Genomic DNA, 20,321 nt, shown 5'->3' with positions numbered 1-20,321 from the left:
GGTTGGAAGGGACCTCAAAGATCACCTAGTTCCAACCGCCCTGCCATGGGCGAGGACACCTCCCACTAGACCAGGTTGTTCAAGGCTCCATCCAACCTAGTCTTGAACACTTCCAGGGATGGAGGATCCACAACTTCCTTAGGCAACCTGTTCAATGTCCAATGCTTTTTTTAGCCTTCCTATGTTCCTGGCCTCAATGACTTCTGGAGGCAAGGAATTCCTCCACTACTTACACAACATCATTGCACTGTACAGTTCATGTCCTTCTAGGTTTAGAAGTCCAGGAGATTTGCATGAACCACAAGAAAGTTAAATAAAGCAGGACTTCTACATAGGAAAGGAAATAAAAATATTATATAATAACATAGGGTTACTTTAAATTCATATCTGCCCTCAGTGCTAGGTAATAAACCAACCTGTATAAAAACATATTTTTCTCAAATAGTTACATCTTACTATATAAAAATAGCACTGCGAAAGCAAGCCAATTTGTGCAGAAAAACAAAACAAACCACAACATAAACCCAAACAAACAAACAAAAAAACCTTTGGAAATGCATGAAGCGTTGCTTTTGTGCTGCATGGTAACAGTGAAATGTATTCATTCCCTAATACTGGTTATCTGCTCTCTGGGTCCTACAGTAAGAAATCCTGTAGACGGCTTACAATGCTTGCCTCTTACATCTTGAACCTCCTGTTGATGAAGAACAGAGTGAAACACTATTAAGGTTTATTTCAGTTGCAAAAGCTTTGACATCAGGCCTAGTCAAAAAGTAAATCTTGCAGTCCCTCCAACCAGTATTTGCCAAACATTTTTGGGAAAGTTCTCCACAAGGAGCTACTGGGACCCAGCAGGGCAAACAAAGTAATGGGAGTTATTTTGGGCAGGTTGTGCTCATCACAGTTAGTAAGGTGTTCAGAGCTAACATAGGAGGAAGGCAGTCTAGGAAGCTTATTCTGGGCTTGAAAGCCAGAGCAGAGAATTGTCGGTGGGCAAAGAGACTTGGAAAAAAATCACCAGGGAAAGGAGGGATTAATCACTTGTGAGCAGCTCCAGTAATGGGGCAAGTGGCACTGGGAATGCCTCCTCTACCTGCCCCTACCCCACAGCTCTGCTGGAGATCAGGGACTGCAGCTCCACAGGGTGCTAGGTCTCTGTGAGTATGGAGGAACACAGAGGACAGACCATGTTCTGCTCTTGTTGGTTTCAGCCCCCACCATAGGGTGGCTGGAGAGCAGAGGCCCCTGAGTGTGCTGCCCAGACAGGAGCCATCCCATGGCCTCCTTGCTCTGGGACCTCACCTGCTGTGAGCAGCTGGATAGCACATCACAGCTCGTGGTGACCAGTTGCCCAGTGAAGGTGGGGTGACAGGGAGAGCGAGCAGCCACGTGCTGCACAGTAAATGTGTGAAGCATTAAGTGCAGAAGCAGGGAGGTCAGGGTAGGAGGCAGACAAACCAAGTCTCCCATGCTCGGTGTGAGCATGGTACCCAGGGGAACTGGTAGGTTAGGCATCACAACAAAATGCAAGTGTATTGCAGGGTTCACTCAGAACAAGGAGCTAGTCTGTGCTGGTGGCCTCCAGGTTTTGTCTGAATTGACCCCTACCCCTGCTCCAGGCTGATCAGCCTTTTGCAATCTAGATGAGGTCACTAAGGCTGAGTTAAAAGTGTCAGAGGGTAAACACCAGGTATTCAAAAACCCTGATGTTCCAGCATGTCTTGTCTAGCCTACAGGATCAGAACAAACATCCCTTTCAATGCCTGCTGGATAACTAAGACTGTGTGACCACAGCCAGAGATAGTTGCGGCTACTGTCTGTGAAGGTAGCCTTGAAAACTCGTCCAGGCGTAAAGAGGATGACTAAGCCTTGAGCAAAATTTTCCTTTTTGAAGATACTTTTTCCTGTATGCCACATCAGTAACCCTACTTCTTTTGGTGCAGAAAGGCAGGACACAGCACTCTGGTGGGAAAAAACCAACCAGGACATCCAGAGCATTGGCATATATAACACCGTTCTCTGGGACTTGCCTAGCATCTCCCATAGGAAAGGTGTCAGCCAGTCACCAATGCACCAAATCATGTTGTGACCACCCAGTGCTGCATTTGTCATTAAAAAACACCAGTGACAAATTCACAGCTGTTAAATATAGTTTAACTCTGTCAGTTTCGTATTGGAGGAATATGGTAAGCTAAAAGAAAGAGGACCTCCAAACCTTTACCCTGTTTTTGACTTTGGCTTTGCTACAGGGTTAATTTGGCCTCTTTGGGTGTCCATCTTCCTATATGTAAAATGGGAAAATTTTCCCAACTCTGTTGTGGCTGAACTTTTCCCCTGTTTTAAGAGTTTTATCTATATAATGCTCCTTTGCATGGAGGGTACAGATGTTATCCTCAACAAATATGGGGGAAAATGGAGGTCTAGATAGGCTAACGTATTTGCCCAAGGTCACATAGTATGGTCAGTGGAAGAGCGGGGACTTGAACCTGAGGTATCCCAGCTCAGAAACTAATGCCTCCTACCATTCTTTCTCCCTGAAGACTTTAGTGGTGTTGCACGGGAAGGGCAGAGTGGGCCCCGTTTCTTCTGTTGCTTTTTTTTATGAGTGCGATGACGTGGTCTAAATTAAAAGAAAAATACAAAAAGACTGCCATAAATTATCCACATACAAAGGCCTTGTTCATATTTATCCTACGGTCCCTTCAAATCTTTCTGGCAGAGCACTAATGATGTTAACATCCCCTTTCATATACCTTCTGCCTCAGAGGAACACCAGGCAAACAAAAGCGTGCTGGTGACAGGACATTTGCAAATTCTGAGGCCAGAACAACTCTTTTCCCCAAAATACCGAAGACTCCCCAAATGCCTGCCAGAACCTGTCAGCCAGAAGCCTCACCATCCACACGGTACCCCCTGAGGTATAATGAAAGCAGAGGGGGGCTGGATTTCTGGCTTCCCACCCAGCATGCCTACTGACATCAACAAGAACTGGTGGTTACTGTATGGGATTTGTGAGCATTTGGTGCCTTAAAACAAGGCTGTAAACATAGTCACATACTTTGTCCCCACCATGTGGGTCATTCACCCAGCACACACCTGGTGGAGTACCAGGAAGCTGTTGTTCTGGCATCTTGTACTTCAGCACTTATTTACGAATGAGGTCAGAAATTAGGAAGAGCTGCCACACTGGGATTTACAAACACTATGTAGGAAGGCTGTAGCAGGGATTGGCTCCCATCACAGCCAGCCCCTAGAAATTGAGAGCTTCCTTTCCTTTCTCCCAGTGGGCTCAGGGGAAAGGTTTTTCCTATTTGACTTTGTTATCTTCTCCAGATCCATCAGCTCTGTTTTCTGTGCCGGCAGTAGCTACTGAGCTTAATGGACTCCATCCTCAGACTGAGGGAAGTTCTGAGGTGGGACTATATTAACATGACGGCAGACAAGATGGTTTCCATTTATTTTGGGCTCTGTTAACTCTGTATGGGTCTGATTTTGCATATCCTTGTGTGAAGGGAGAAGGGAAAGGCTGTTGATGTACTGTAAATGATGACTGGGATTGCCTGGAAGTGATAAATGATTTGTTAGCTATTTCAAGAATGGACTGATTTGCCCCTTGTCTATAAAATGCATGAATGTTGAATGATGCTGGCCACAGCAGCTGCACAATGATTTTTAAAGCCAGTTAAGGAATTTGGATTCCTGACAGCCTGAATGTATTTTACCGATGTCTCTTAAGTATGTATATTACATGGAGATGTGATGGATATAAAGCAATAATAAAAGCTAAGCAGAATTAGTGAGCAAAATAATTCCCTACTAAAAACTATCTCTGGTTTTACAATCAACTTATTGGACCACTATATTCTATGAACTTTTCCTTGCCCTTAGCTGCAGATGATAACACAGAAAATTCTCCTGTATTGAAGAACTGTTATAGATTAAGATGTCTTGACAGTTCGGATTTTACTTAAGCAATTACAAGAGCCCTTTCTACAAAATGTATTGATTTTATTCCAGAAAAATAAATTCCCATGTACAATTGGGTTTTCATAACATGAAACAATTAGCCGTTTTATTGCTAGTGCATATAGGGTAACGTCACATTTCATACAATTTCAGTACAAGTGAAAAAATATAATATATGGCTGATTGAAATTGATAGCTACATTAACATTTATAGATCTATATAGATTTATTTTACAAGCTGTTAGTAGTTTAGAGGGATATCGGTGTTTCAAACTACCAACATTCATATGGCTCCAATTCAAATATATGAATTGTTTGATGCGCTATAAATATATTCCAAAAGTACATTTCATTGAAGAAGTCAAAGCTGTGCACTAAAATATATCAAAAACATGCCTTGTGAAAATGCTACAGACAGAGCCCTGACTGTCTGTGGAGCATGAAAATGCCACTGGTGCTAGCATTACTAGTTGGAAAATGAAAACAATGCCATGATTACAGGATTGGGTGATGAAGATATATGCTTTCTGTCATCTTATTTCTTAGAGCTGGGACCAAATTCTCTTCTGTTACTCAATGTAAACCAGGATGAAATCCACCAAACTAGCAGAATTGCTTCTGGATTAGCATTAGGTAAACAAAACCCAGAATCTGGCTGTAGATCAGGCATGGGCTCACTGGTTTCAGTAGAGCTGGCCTCAGATCTTCACTTTTGGAAGTGAGAGCAGAATGTGTTCCAGCTGAGATGTCCCCTTAAGTCAGGCAGGCAGGATCTGAGCCCATAATCACATTTGCCCAACCCTACAAATTTCTTAAGTGCCTCCTAAATTTCAGGTCTTATGAACAGCACCAAGATGGGGATGAGAGCAAACAGAAACTTTGACAGGAGCTTGAGGATTTTCCAAAGTTGGAAACCAAAGTAGCTCAAGCCCCTAGGATAGTCAGCATGGGCCACATCCTGCTCTTAGGTTCAGTTGTGCTTAAATCCAAAGCCATTCTGGCATCATTAACCTGGATTACCTCCACAGAGAACTCACCCAAAGGACAAGAGGGCTGAGTGCTGGCAGCAAAGGCGGCACTGAGCATTGAATGAGATGGGAAGAGCTGTCAGGGCTGGAATCACAGTCAGTTTGTTAGCTGGCTTCCTGCCCCCTTCCTCAGTCTTGGCACCAGTGTGGTCCCAAAAGGGACACATGGAGGAATTTCTTTAATTCTGTTAACATTTTGTCCCCTTGCATATCGTAAAAACACAGGGGGAACAAAGATTTTTTTTTTTCAACTCTACTTCTTGTTTGGCAGACACGTTTACAAAATAAACAGTGAAGGGCATTCGGCTACCTGTACTGCCTCACATCTTCCCTGGGGCCATACCCTTTCCCACATTTCTCCAAGAATGCATTGCTTTTGTAAATGACTGGATTCCAGCCCTACCTTTACTCTACAGGTGCAGGTGGGGCAACGTTCAGCATGGTTACAGCGTGGTTACTGAGGGGTGGGAATGTGGTGGCAAGGGTGGGAGGGATACTGAGTGCACAGGTAGGCTTGCTGGCCAAAATGTCACTGCTGGAACAACTGCAGCCCAGGACTCTGGGCAAGCAAGGAAACGCTTTGTACCATCACTTGCCTCATCTTCCACCCCAGGAAGGCTGGAGCCCTCCCCTGCAACACAGCACGGAAATAGTCTCTGAGCTGCTCTTGCTCACCTTAAAATTGAACTGAGATAGGCTAGATCCACCTCAGAGTAGCCATGATCATGTGCTTTTAAGGGAATAAAAATAGATTTAAAAAATCTCAATTTGCCAATTATGGCTGGTTTTCCCCTGGCCTTGTGGGAGAGCCTTATTCACGGCAGTGCACCTTGCCTTGGCACTCCACACTGGCCAGCAGAGAAACAATTCTTATCGCCAAGACCCCCTAGGCCCCAGCTGCCTGTGCAAACAGATCCCCAGTGTAACATGGAGAAGGGGCTCCAAAGAAACTGGAACAATACAGATTCTGAAGTAATTGTAGTTTGGCTTGGGGAAGAGGAGGCATAAAGGAAGCTTTTTCCTTGGGAGAACGGCTTTTTTAAAAAGAGGATGAGTTGGAGACCCCAGAACAAATTCATTAAGACAGATTTTGCCTCAAACCCTGGCAAAACTCTTAGTTTAATATTTACGATATACTAGAAGCTGTTGTTTTAATACAAACTAGGTCAACTCCAAACCCATCTTCAAAACAATATCTGATTCCACGAGTACTTTGTCCACATGGTAAAAGCCAGCCCTTAATGTTCTACCCTTTAATAACTCAGGATGTTAGCTGTTAAGTCCATTTGTCTCTTGCCTTACTTGTTTAAAGCTTTCTCCAGATATTCCTGTATCCACTTTAACTTGGGATCAATGCACACTTGTTTGCTGTTGTTCTTGAGCCTTGCACTGCCAAAGGAGAAAAGTCAGAGTGAGTCTAGTGTGCAACACTCCTCAGCCCACAGCCACCACCCCACACCTTATTTTCCTTGGGTATCAGTGCTGCTCTCAGTTAACCCATGAAGAGGGTGGGTTATCCCTGCCATCTCGAGACACCTATTACAAATATCCCTGGTTTCACAGCACTGGTACCATGTCTCCTCTGATGCTGATTCTTGTGGTCTGTACTGGGGTGTATGTGGGGGTGGGACAGATGCAGAATTTGAAACTAAGTTTTCCAATTCATACCTGAGCTGTTACGAGTTCAGTGCCAACAACAGCTAAATTTCATTTGGAAATACTGACATGGTAAATATAGGTCATTTTTGCAAGGTATTAATTAAGAACAGCTTTCAGATTTGACACAAAATTGAAGTTTCACATGATTTGAGGACAGACACCAACCCATGCCTCTTGGATGTTCTGAAAGGGTCTGGTCATTTGTTAGCTTTTTGTTTTATACAAGACCGCACTAACAGGTTGCAGGCAGGAAGACAACTGGAAGTACTATAGTGCCAGATGTAGGTTTTCCCTCATGTATGCACTCAGTACTGGAAAAAAAAGCAGTAACCTCCTGAGGGATTTCTCCTCTTTCCACACGAGACTGTTTAGCTAATCTGAATTCCCTAATGTGAATTTGGCATTTGAGCTATCTGCATCTTTCATACAGAAGCAGTACAAATAGCTTTTCACCCTTACCAATAGGTCTCACCCTCCAGGGCTCTCAGGGCCTCTGTAGAGTGCTGTGATCTTCCATGTTCCCTGAAGCACCCTGCCTCTGCCCAGTGGCCCAGAAATTTCCCTTTAAACAGCCTGCCTACCATGCAAAGGTGCCAAAAGCAGTAGTTTCATGGATATGCCCACAGGAATAAGTTGAGTACTTGTTTAAGCATTTTGATGGATGGAAGCAAGAATGTTCCCCGCTTTATAAAATGAAATCTGCAGTATATAAAACTATGGCGTAAGAAATAATAGATCAAAAAGGCTCCCTGATCTGAAGTTATGCAACACCACATTTGTAACATAAACACATCAAAGATCCAGTCTTGCAAGCCCTGTGCCAATGAAGAGATGAATGGGCCTAATTCATATTTCCCTTGCAGGAGTGCCAAGCTGGAGTATTTCCAGTGAAGTGATACCAACAGAGAGTAAGAATGGATTTGCTGATGTTAGCAATGCCTGGGAACTCTTCAGCTGGTCTCACAGGGTCCAGAACCAAAAGTACATGTAACCGGCCTCCAGCTATATGCAATGCAATTCCTCACACCTAATATTAAGACATTGATTTTTTTAGACATTTCTTTCTGAGCCCGTCAGCCCCTACTGCTTGTACAGTCATGGCAGAGACCTAGGCAATAGTACAGAGTGTTAATCTGAACTGGTTTAGGTGTCTACTTTAGGATGCAATTAATTGCATGCTAAAAGTGCCTATTTCGCTGTACTGAAAAGCAGGGAATTTAGGGTGGGCTTTGTAGAAGTACGCATTGACAGAGGAGATTTCTGGATGTGGAGAGATGACTTCTAATACAGCCAAAGACAGAAGCCCGCTCTTGGGCTTTTTGTTCGGGTACAAGTCCCCTCAACCATAAAGGGGAATGTACTTGTGCAAAAACCACAAAATCGTTCCTTGAAACTGTATGATTCTCTATTCCTGAAAACAGTAGCTTTTAAGTTACTTGCACCTTCACTTCACAAGCTGTATCTACCAAATTCAGAGCGTGCTTGAAACCATCTAGATGAGAAATTTATATGTTAGTTTTGATTCCATTTCAGCTTCTATTTCTATAAAGACCTAATTTGAAGTCATGATGTTTCAGGGGCAGCTGGAGATAAGTTTTTAAACACCTTTTTAAAGTAACAAAAAAATGGTGAACTATAGGTTCATGTGTTCCGTGTGCCACTAAATCACATTGCAAACAAACACATTTGGGTCAGGAATGGACAAGAACATGAGTTGTTTGTGTTTCTGCGTTTCATGCTCTTGTCTATCTCTAATGAGTATGATCCCACGTTAATTAAGGGATAAATGTGTACTCTATCCTGTCTTAAATGCCTGTCATTTTCCTGAAACTACTCCAGAAAATTCCAAATCCTCCACAAAGCCTTAGCACCGGGACCCTTTTAACATCCATTGACAGCCCCAGAGCACAAATCCGTACACTATTGTGTTTTGGATGTTTGCCTCCAGAATTGTTTATAGGTAGAGATCAGAGTTAGTCACAGCTGGCTTTGCCATTTTTGTGAAAGGAAACTATTTCTCAGCTGAGGCTTACATTTTTCTCACTGTCCTCCACCAAATCCTAATGCAGAAGCACACATGAGAAAATGCATATGATTTACCCAGAGTGGTTTAAAAAAAATCGTACAAATCAAAATTTGTTCATGAATGGATACATGCTCTTCAATATCTCTTTGCATTCCTGAGAAATGTCATGAAACCACATCAGTTTTCTGAGTGCAGGAAAGTTTTGGATGACAAAGAATGGATTTCTACAGCATTTCAGTTGCAACTGGAAGAGCCTGACATGGATCAAAGACAGAACTAGTGATGGGACAACTGCACAGAAACTCAATCCAGTCACTGAGACTCTTACAGAGGTCAACAGAAGTTGAAAGAAGTAAGGTTCCCTTGCAACGAAAAGATGAATGATTTTTTTTTCTTCTTAATATTTTGAATTTTGGGAGAGGAGGGAGGGTGTCACCCATGAATAAATGAACCAAAAAGACCTTCCTAAACACACACACATAAACACACACAAATCTACAACCCTATTTTTTCTGAAAATCGGTGTTTCTTTTTTCAGCAAAAATGTAGAGGTTATTTTCCATTGGGAACCCATCGTTTCTGTCCTGCTGTGACCTGTGATTTAGTGGAGTCAGTCACTGACTGGCAAGCAGTGTCCAGCCAGCAAATATTTAGGGTCTGTACCTCCTGTAGAGGCTACATGAAATCCAGGAAGTCCTTTCACTTGTTTAGCTCCTCTCTATGGAGAAGTGGAGCATCAGAAGACTAACATCACTGTGAAGTCTTTTTCCCAAGGTGTGAAGCTCCACATCCAAGGCAATGGACAGCCTGTCTGACATTCCTGCTCACATAATCATGGGGGAACAGGACATGGGATCACAGAGGTAGAACACAGCTGGGGAACATCTAGTTGGGCTCCTTTGTGTGGGGTAAAGCAGGGTCCAGTTGTATCTGACACACGAGGTGAAGAGACGAATTGGAAATCATGGCATGAGACAGACCAAATTGCAACTACCAAAGCAGGAATCAGCTGTGTGACTCTTCTTTTGACACCTGAGTTTCGCACCCAGCTGGAAAGAGTAAGAGACTTACACAATCTGAAGTGAGCAGTTGGGTGTGGAGAGGATTTTGAGGTGCTTAATGTTGGCTCTTGCCACGTTGCTCTCGTAGAATCGACAGGGGCATCGGTAAGTCAGGCTGACGGGTTTCTCTGCAAGACACAGGGAGAGAAAGACACATTACTCCCTCTTACTCCCGGTCAGCAGCACAGATACATAGACTAGGGCTGACAGAAACTCCCTCCAAATACACAGGTGAAAAAAAGCAATAGAAAAGCTGCAGCTTTGGGAAAGCATTTGCCCACAGCTCACGGCACAATCCTTTTACCTCAGTACCCAGCCTTTCAATAATGATGTGTGGGATTTTGGAAGACAAAAGAAGAGGGAGAGAAAATGGAGATAAGTAAAGAAGAAGAGATTAGAATGAGGAGCCCATCCATTGTGCAGGGATGCTCCTGGTAATTAGACAAGATAAAAGCCAAAAGAGGGGCACTTGTCCTCAGTGTTGTTCTTATCAAACGATTTTGACCCGAGGCCAAATTAGAAGGTAGCCAGAAGAAAGCGATGAATTCCAAAGAGTTCAGATCAAAACGGCTCGGCTCAGGTGCAGGCTTTTCAGCGGGGACTTACTGGCTGCATAAAAGCCCTGAGTCTTTCACGCTTTCCAAGAGCCCAGCGGCTGACCTTTCCTCACTACAGCCAGCCTTTACTCCCAGCCGAGATACTCGCGCAAGGAGGTGCCACTCGGAGATGCGAGACCACAGTGGTTTTGCAGGAGAGATCTGGAGTCTTTTGAACTCTCAGCCTGTGGCAAAATAACGGCAGTCGAGGAGACAGTTACCAGGCAGTGCGCTCTCCACGTACTAATCAGGGACCATCAGACTAGATAAGAGTTTTATCACTGGCATCCCTAGGGACAGAATTAAGTTGAGCCCCCTAGGCTAAAGATGAGCCATGTATCTATGCATGCAGAACTGAGAATAGCAGCCGGCACTCACCACCGCCACGGATGTAGTCCTGCTACCTGATTTCTCCATGGTAGAACTTAATTACTGGCAACCAAGTGCACATAAATAAGGTCCTCAATGTGTGTAAGTTTCAAAGCGCCATGCACACTAAAATACAAACACAGAAACCTTGCCTGGATGTCTAAAAGGAGCTGCCTAAGATTTTAAACAATTTCCCAGAGGAGCAGCTTTCAGCTTCTGGGAGGAATTACATTCATGCACCTAACACATAAGGTCTGGCTCACGATGTAGATGGTCAGATCTGTATCTGACAGGGCTTTAGATCCCACATAGCAATCTGCTGCCCTGTTTATTTAGCCACACAGGAGCACTCACAGCAGCCAAAACCAGTTCCCTTAAAGGCAGATGGAGAGCTAAAGAGCAGGGAAAGGCTCGGAATACCTAAACTGCCGTCTAGGAAGGTGAGAGAAGAGACAGCTTTTCAAAGTGCAGCTGATCTGCATATATTGCACATTTACCAATGCCTGTCTCTAGCACATGTGGTGAAATTACCCTGTCCTCAGGAGGGAAACCCTTTTTTTTTTCCCAAGTGACTCTACCAAGAGGTGAGCCAGAACCAGATTCCACAGGCAGATGGGCAAAGAGAAAAGAATTCATCAGTGGGAGCAGAGTTCCTCCAGATTCAAACCAGGATCTGGACTATAAATTAACAATATTGGAAGATTTCTTCTATCAGTTTTATGGCAGTCCGAAGAGTCATATCATCTATGAGTTAATAAATGGGAGGAGAAGCTCCCATCTGCAGGGGCAGGAGGATGGAGGGCTGCAGGGTGAGCCTCCCGAACATGCACTAGACTGACTAATGTTAGTGTGGAAGGGAGGAAGAAAGGCACTAGGGTTTCCCACTGCCAATCTGTGCCTGATAATGCACATCAGTGAGTTTGTATTGGAAAGGGAGGCTGAAATTGAATGCAATCATACAACAACGCTCAGCACAACTGCAGTGGAAGTACCAACCAAATTTAAACAAGCTTTACCCTAAACAACACGCAAGAAATGAACTGTTCAGATCTATGATTTGAGAATGCAATCCTGTCCTCTCTGAGATTGGGAGAGGGACTTTCGATCCCCTACCACTTGAAATCAGAAGCAGAGAAAGTTTAACCATGACTAACATGTCCATGAATCCCAAAGCTGTTTCCTGCCCAAGAAATGGCATCCAGCACAGAAAGGAAGATGGGAATCCCCAGCATTTGGTGTTCTTCTGTCACCCCAATGCAAGGTGGAACAACAACTCCCCTCCCAGCACAAGAATCCCTTTGGCGTTTCTGTGCCCCTTGCTTGGTGATCAGCAACAGGCATTGAGCACCACGGAGCGGCAGCACAGGCACTGACCGGGTCAGCTCTCAGCATCACTAATAGGGAACCAGTATCTCCTGCCACTGCCGCTCCAGCACTCTGACTCTGAGAGCTTGGCTGTGGCTCACCCTGCTCTCAGCAAGGCTGAGAATCAGGGAAAACTAGTGCATGTGGCATCTCTCAACACATGAACCCCTATCATCCTAAAGTAGGAGGGGGAAAGGGCCATTTGGGGGCTATAATTTGGGAAGGGTACATTCCTCGTCTTACTCTAAGATTGACAAACATCTTCCTTATCTCATTTCAAAATTTGAAACAAATCATTCCGTGCACAGCAGAGCTGATTAAGCCCCTTACTCTACAGATTTGACTGCAGGAGTTAATGCTTTGTGGGTTCTCTGATGTCTGAATGCAAGCTGAAGCCATTCTCTTGGTAGGACAAATCAGTTACACGAAAACATCAGTTTTCATTAAACTGATGGTACATAAAGCTTTTATCTGTCTGGCACATTTGGTTAAAATGGGCCAATATAGTCAAACGTTACAGAAGAGCCAGACACTATTCAGACATCTCAGTGTCAACCCTTCAGCCTTATTTCTTTAGACAAAAAGAAAAAGGGTACACCTTTTGGTCTCAACTAGAAGGATTCAAAGAGCTCTTGGTTTGGGGTGTTTTGGTTTGGTTTTTAAATAACACAGTTTTACTCTTTTCTAACTCAAAGCTGAATTTTGCTGGCTCTGAACACCCACTTTTGCTGGCAAAATCTCTCTAGAGACAAAGTGCTCACAAAGATTTCCTCACAAGGTGGCCACTTATCAGTGTTGGACAATACATATTTCACCCCATAGGGATCTGCCTTGCCTGACCCACACTAGAACTGGACAGTATGGGAAAAAGTGAGTTGCCAGTTTTGCTGTGAAGTTACCATCAGTAACTTGCTGTACAGGCTGGGAAGCTCTGGGTGCTTGAATGACAGGGAAGCTACATATCCAGGCAAGCAGGCTGGGCATGAACAGACAAAACATTTGATGATTTTACTCCTGTTCATCCAAGGGCGCATCTGTCAATATCAGGAGAGGACTGGCAAGTTTCTAAGACTAGAAGATTTCCATTTCCCCAGGAAACGAGGCTGTGATTGGCAGATACATCTTTACCAGGGTGGCTAGGAAGAATGCAGAGCTCACCTGCCTTCCAGGACAAGGTATCCTGCAAGCCCTTATCTGGATCAGGGTTGAGCACCACATGACATGCAAAGTAGGTAAGAAACTTCACTCTTATCACTGCAAGCCGGTGAGGTCTCTCTCCTTAACTAGTTTTTCTCCAGCCTTTTTAAGCCGTTTCCTTAACAGGTAACCAGGCCTTATCCTGTCATAAATATACCCGCTGCTAGTTTGCTGCTAGCGGAGGAGTGCTGCCGCGCAGGAGGCAAAGCGAGGCGCAGCCGGGCACCTCTGCCGGCCTCCCAGCCCTGTGCTGAGCGCTGCCAGAGGGGAGGCGAGGAGACGGAGAGCCCCTGAGCCGCTGGCGGCGGCGGAGGGCGTGGGGCCGGGGCTGGCCCTGCCACCTGCGGCCCCCCGGATTTGCCTTCGCTACCTGCGTTCTCGCATGCCAGCCCGCAGCCCCAGCGCGGCGGGTCCCGGCGTAAGCGGCGGGGGCCAGAGCCCACCTGGTCGGGTCTCTGGGGCAGTGCTTGCTCCGTGGTGGCTCTTTGTGTCCTCCACTGGGACGGGGTTGCTGTCGGGACAGGTCTGTGGAAAGGCATCGGCGAAATTATCGGGAGCGATTAACTCTCTAAACAAAGAGGGCACCGGAGGGCATGCTCTGCCGCCCCGGGTGGGAACACCCGGGTTTCGGTCGCCAGGATGGGAGAATAAGATGGGAGCGGAGGACTGAAAGAGCGCTCGTTACCTCGTCAGGAAGGTTTCGATGAGGGGAAAAACGGTGGCAAATCTCTGCCAGGCGAGAAGCCAGCCGCAGGAGGAGCGCCCGAGAGCTGCCCAGAGGCTGCGGGCAGGACCCTGGTCCCGCCACGCGTGGGGATTGCGGCTCCCCCGCAGCCCCAGGCTCCCCGCCGCCCGCGGGGTGCGGAGCAAGAGGCGCAGATTGCCGCGGTCTCCGGCGGCTCCCACGGCGGGCGGCTGGCGAGCAAGGCGGCCAGCTGCCACTGCGGCGGGGCTCCGGGGTGACCGGCGTGACCGCGGGGCCCGGCGTGGGGCGGGCGGGCTGTGAGAAGGCGCTGCAGCGCGGTGCGGGAAGGAGAGGCGCGGTGTCGCTGCCTTCGCGACAAACGCCCGTCGGCTGCCAGCCAGCCTTTCCCCAGACCTCCCTTCAGCGCACCTCTCCGCGCCCCGCCGAAACCCCTCCGTGCACCCTCGCAGGGGGTGCAGTGAATTCCTGCTGCGTGACCACTTTGGCTCAGCTCTGGCCTGATCGAGGGAAGATAGATCACGACACAAGACAGAAAAGGAACCGAACAACCGCCTGTTTCTCATTTCTTGTAGCTTTCAGGGTTGGTTGGGGTTTTTTTGTTTTGTTTTTGTTTTTTGTTTTTTTTTTTTTTTTAAAGGGGAAATCGGTACGCGTATTTTGCAATCAAACCATCTCCCTGCAGACCGAGCGCTGTTGAAAGTCTTCCCCCAGCCGATTTCAATCTGGGATAAGTTTGGCAAAGAGGATCGCTTTGAGCAGCCTTCTTTTGAAAAGCGAGGGAGGGAGAGAGGGAGGGCAGGCGAGCCTGCCTGCTTCCAGCTCACAACAGCTATCGCCGGGGGCTCGCCGGGAGCGCGGGCGAGCTGCGGGGAGAGTGGGAAGAGCGGGGACTTCCGCGGGACCGTCACCCCCGGCCGGGCTCCTCGCGGGCAGGAGCGGTGCAAGCGGCGAGCAGGCAGGGAGAGTAGCGGCGCCCCGACAGCTCACTTACCCTCTGAGAGGGAGATGATGGCCAGGGCGAAGGCGAGCAGAGCCAGGGCTCGGAGGTCCATTGCTGGGGCGGCTGGCGGGACGCGGGGCAGGCGCTGGACTGCTCGACCCGGCGGCTGCGGCGCTCTGCTGGAGTCCCCTCCTCCCCTCCCTCTATAGAGGGGCCGGGACCGCCGGGGCTGGGGGAGGGGAGCCAGGGGGAGTAGCTAGCCTATGATTTATTGCCCGTGGCATGTTATTACATCCTTTCTCTGTTAAAAATGCTTGGAAAGGAACCAAAAGAGCGAGGGCTCCTCTCTTCGCCCCGGCAGCCCGGCAGCCTTCCCCCAGGCAAAGAGCTTGCCCCAGCAGCCCCACGACCCGAGCCCCCCGTGGGACTGCAGCGGCCGTGCGCTCCCCCCGGGGGTCCCGCCCGCACGGCAGCTGGGGCTGAGGCTGGGGCTGGGGCTGCGGCGCGGCGAGGAGCCGCGGTCACGGTCACTCCATCCAGCCCGGGCCGGGGGAAGACAGTTTCCTGACCAAACTCTGCCAGCCCCGGTCCCTTCTGGGCAGCCAGACCCCACTGCTCTTGAACCAGAGCTGCTAGAGCGGGGACAGCTGTGGGGACGCACCCTGTAACGCCTCAGCACTCACATCGGGAAGAGGAGAAAAATCCCCCTTCGCTCCCGCGGGCGCGAATCTAGGTTTGCACTGGCGCCCTGGGCATCAGATCCAGCGCCCCATACGAAACATCTTCCTAGAAGTTTATCTGGGGATTTGGCGGGAGGGGGGCGAAGAGAGACTTTCAGGATTTGCCCCCGCATGCTTGGCTCGAAACATCACCTTTTGCCCGTATTAGCTGAACCCAGTTGTACATTTGCTGCCACATTTCGCCTCCTTTGCATTGCAGATGCCGCTGGGCTCCCTGGCACCTCGGCTGAAAGCCCCGATGGCGCTGCGGAGCCGGGAGGTCTAAGGGGTACCGCTTACCCTGAGCTATTACAGCATTGTCAAGTGTAATTGACTTAAGCATGTCCTCGCTGTCTGCAGTCCAAGCCCACGGGGCCCTGTTTGTTGCTATTCAATACTTTAAATAAACATCGAGGCTTTGGTTGAATTTGGACCCCTCTGCTGCATTTAAAACAGGCGCCTCCACGTAAGGTTGGGACAGAGGGGGGTGGGGGGTGGGGGGGTGGGGGGGTGAGTGGGTAAAGCTAATCCTGATCTGGAGGAGTTTGAAGAATAGGTACATGATGCGCAACAAAGACAGCAGAACTGTCCGTTTTTAACCTGGGTAACTTCAAGCTCTCCTAGCCACAGCTTATGAGGTTGGAAACAAGAACCCAAATCCTGCACCTGTACTAACCCATGGCGGTTTCATTTAGAGGAGCTGTTTCTAACGCCGAGTGAAATGCTTGCGCTGACACTGGGCCATGAATTGGCTGCCTCCCCGACACACACTGGCTAGACTGATTCTCACATCCAGCTACCCCAAATCTGTGTATTTGTATTTCTTTGTCCCTGCTTACCAAGGAGCCCTGAACTTTAGGCCAATCTTGCTCTCCTCCTTTCTTTTAGGTAAGCTAGCACAGTAGTGCAGGAACCTGATGCACTAAAAGGGCCAATAGTCTTAACTAGTGCTGTGAGCCTGGCTACAACTGCCGTGACAGTTGTAACATTCTGCAGGGATGGGAGAAGTGAATGGTAATCCCACTACAAACACTGCTAGGAGTGCTGCTGTCCCACCAGTATTCTGGCTGGCACACAGGGACATCCAAATAAAGAGCAACAATGTGCCTTTGCTGTTGCTACAGGCACAGAGAAAAACAGGCCAGGATCTAATCAAAAAGACTGCATGGACGTGGAATGAGATCAGAGTTAAATCTGAGTAGCAGTCTTCCCCTCAGCATCCTCAGACATGCACACGTGTTATAACTGAAGGGGAAAACTGGTCGAATCCTAGGAAATGCCTGGACAGACCTTCAGAGCTGACTCGAAGAGTTGCAGCACGCAGATACAAGGGCTCTCCCTACACCTCTGGATAACTGAGTACAGCCAGCTTCAAACAGGGCTCGCACCCCCCTCCTCACAGCAGGAGGGTGCCTGGGCTCCCCTGCGCCTCGGCTGTCCTTCCCCTCTGCCACAGCCGCCTCCGCGTGGGAGACCCAGTGTCCCGAGGAGAAGGGTGTCGGAGTAGCCGGGGCGCCTTACCCCGCAGCATCCCCCTACCGCCTCCGCGACCCCCCAGCAGCGAGCGACGGGGCCGGCTCCGCGGCGTCCCGGCAGCGGCGCGGTGCGGCGGCGCGGAGCTCCGCTCCCCCGAGGTGTGTTCCCTACCATGCAGAAATCAGAAATCAAAGCGAGCTTCGGAGTTATTGAGACAGGGCAATTTTACCGGACCAGCCCAGCCCGCTCCTTGCCCAGAATTTCCGCCGGCGGATACCCTCAGGCGGGCGAGCTCTGTTTCGGGGCAGAGCAAAGCCGAGGGCTCAAAGGGGCTGCGGGGCGAGCGAGGGTCGGGAGCCCTGACCGACACACAGCCCTGCACCAGGGGGCTGCCTTCGCCACTGCACTGGCATGTTCCTGCTACTGGGACGGAGAGAATCTCTCAATGCAATTACCAAGCTTATCTGAACACCGAGCAGTTTTTATGAACTGCGATTATTTTTTCCGTCAAAAAGAAATTGCCGCCTACGGTACAACGATTCTGAGTTTAAGATTTAAATAACAACAAACCAAACCAAACCAATGAAAAAAACCCTCAACGGGGGTCTTATGTTTTGCCCCCTGGAAGACAGAATTACAAAGTCAGGGAAATCTGAACGAAGCGTACATTTAAAAGGAAAGTCAAACGACTTGGCAAGGGTTAAATTCCTTGAAAAGTTCGTTTCAACTTAATGTTAACTCCCACAGAATTGACCAATGTTTATCTGAATGCTCAAAAAATCCAGTCTGCACCCCTCGATGAGCTGGGTGGCTGAATCCATATTCCGCCCCCCCCCCCCCCCCCCCCCCCCGCTGCAGCCAGAACTCCTAAATGGCCAGTAAATTTAATCTTTTATCTGAATGCTAACAAAGAAGGATGAATTCAGAAACCTTAAATAGCCCTACTGTTGATTTCAACACAGCTTGAGACAGCCTTTTTAAATAATATAATATTCCAAATTTTTACTGTGCTTGTATCAAGTTACATTTCCTCTTAAAACAAGAAGGCAACATTTCTGTTGCTTACAATTTTAGACTAGCATAACCCAGCAATGAAATCATTATATCTGAAGTTGTTTTAAATCCGCACAGATTATGTCTAAAGTAAGCCATTTCTGGTTGGTACAACACAACTCATTATTAAGAAACTTTTTTGTGAGTTAAGAATTAAAGTATATGTCCTCAGGTTGGGAAAACAGTACCCATGTTTTCACCTTATTCTCACTGATACTATTTGACCGTGATCTGCCTTAGTATTTCCTGGACATATTATCTGTAACTAAACACATCATTTTTTGGACGGCCATAGTGTTCATGCAGAATCTGTGTTTTAAGTGGAGTTAATATTCACGATGCATCTCAGCAATCTGAAGTAAAATACGCTACAAACCAAGTGTGTTACTGACAGGAAATTCAGGGATCTAGAGTTAAGGATAATTACATTTAGAAATCTATATGTAGTAGGCTGTGGGACTGCACAATTTAGGTACCAAATCAACCTTATCTCTGCCTTGTAACAACATCCACTAGCCCACATGATCATCACTACAGCAGTTTAGTATCTCTGTGTCTGGATGCAGCTCTTTTTTTCCAAGATGTGTTTTTTAAAGTATTCTTAAACTGCTTATTTCCACATAGTATGACACTGTGATGGGAAGGAAATGAAAGAAGCTAAAATGTTAAAATCAACATTAACTATTGCATAGTATCCTTAGGGTGCAGAGTTAAGAGAGCTTGGAGATTCTGAATGTTCCAATATTTTTGTGTATTTGTATTATTTTGTAACTTAACTCTGAAATTCTTTGATTTATTATACTTTCAAAAAACAATAATCAAAGCATCCATATAAAGTTCTTCTTTCTTCGTTTACTGAGTACAGGCTCTTAGATTTACCTCCATCACCGTCATTCTTGTTTTGCTTAAGAAGTCTTTCTTTTTTAATAGTAGTCTTATTCCTATGTGAATATTTTTATTTTTTTTTTACCCCCAGGACTATTAATCAGGTGAAAGCTTGAAAGATTTGCAGTCCTGCTGCGCATCCAAACAGCATCTAGACAATCCTACAGCGGTTTGAAGATCTTTCTTGACTACTGTTTTTGACCTTCTTGTCTCAAGTGCTAAGACTATTTTCCCTCCTTATTGCCATATCAGGGTTCCAAGCTTCTCCTTTACCAGTGTAGTGAACAGGACTTTTATTATTAAGTATTTGCAACAAAGCAGTATGAACTAAAAGTGACTTGTTGGATTTGTCTGCTTTGCAGAAGGAAAAAAATAATCTCCCCAAATATCCAGGTTTCAGATAGCATTGCAAGAGGTCTGTTCTTGTTGCAGTAAAATAGACTCAAACGTTCATGTACATAGAGATATCCATAACGTGTGTTGGCCTTGAAAGATTCCTTGGAGGGCAGAGGGAGAGATCAAATAGAGGTCAAGTGAGTAACTGTTTATAGATGGTTAACTAGAGTGACAGACAACTGTGGTAGCTGCTTTTCTAACAGTTTTTAAAGGTTTAAACTTGCTTCCCTGGGAGTTTTGCATGTGATTTCAATGGATGTGAAATTGGCCCTTAAGGCCAGAATCCATCTCTCCTCTTATCCCAGCAGAGCACAGCCCAAGTTGGTCTAACCTTTCATGAAGATACTCAAAACGTGATAAATTTTGCTTATTTAAGTTTTGTTATGAACATAGCTCTTGGCCTGACTGTGAGGATTTTTCTGAAAGCTTGGGGTAAAGCAGAGCCAAGTTTGGCATGTTCAGCCTGTCCCCCTGAGCACCAAGCTGACGCCACGGAGGGGTTTTTATTCCAAGAGTGTTTAAAACTGTGTGGCTTTGCTTGGGTTTCGCTTTGAGTGTTCAGGTTCATTGAGCTTGCAGGCCACTTTGAGGAACCTAGACCTCAGCAATAAAGGTTCACTATTCTCAGTAAGATGTGAGGCACCTGGGGGGCTTGGCCAGGGCCAAGCTCAGCTCTGCATTTGTACTCTCTCTGTGGGAAACTGATACAAAGAAGACCAGAGCACCAGAACAGAACAGACTTGAGCCTGCAGTAAAAGATCTAACCCAATGGCCAGGCCAAAATGGTCAGAGGTCCTTATAGCACCCATCTCATTTCCTTCAGGTTGTGTCCTTTGACTAATCAAATATGAGTAACGTATTTCTTGGGATTATTTTAAT

At 46.8% G+C, this 20,321-nt stretch overlaps 1 protein-coding gene across 1 annotated transcript; it reads right to left on the bottom strand.

The window, feature by feature from the left end:
* Nucleotides 1–662: 662 nt before the first annotated feature.
* On the bottom strand, nt 663–15,025 carry CXCL12 (C-X-C motif chemokine ligand 12). The gene is made up of 5 exons (XM_086467080.1): nt 14,965–15,025; nt 9,751–9,868; nt 6,297–6,383; nt 2,523–2,620; nt 663–694 (listed from the first exon to the last, which is right to left on the bottom strand). The coding sequence occupies exons 1-5, from the start codon at nt 15,023–15,025 to the stop codon at nt 663–665; spliced, it is 396 nt and encodes a 131-aa protein (XP_086323206.1).
* Between the last annotated feature and the right edge of the window lie 5,296 nt (nt 15,026–20,321).

This window comes from Leptosomus discolor, chromosome 6, assembly GCF_034619465.1.
Source record: "Leptosomus discolor isolate bLepDis1 chromosome 6, bLepDis1.hap2, whole genome shotgun sequence".
Taxonomy (NCBI): Eukaryota; Metazoa; Chordata; class Aves; order Leptosomiformes; family Leptosomidae; genus Leptosomus; species Leptosomus discolor.
Note: the sequence above shows the minus strand (reverse complement) of the source record. Positions and strands in the feature narration are given on the sequence as shown.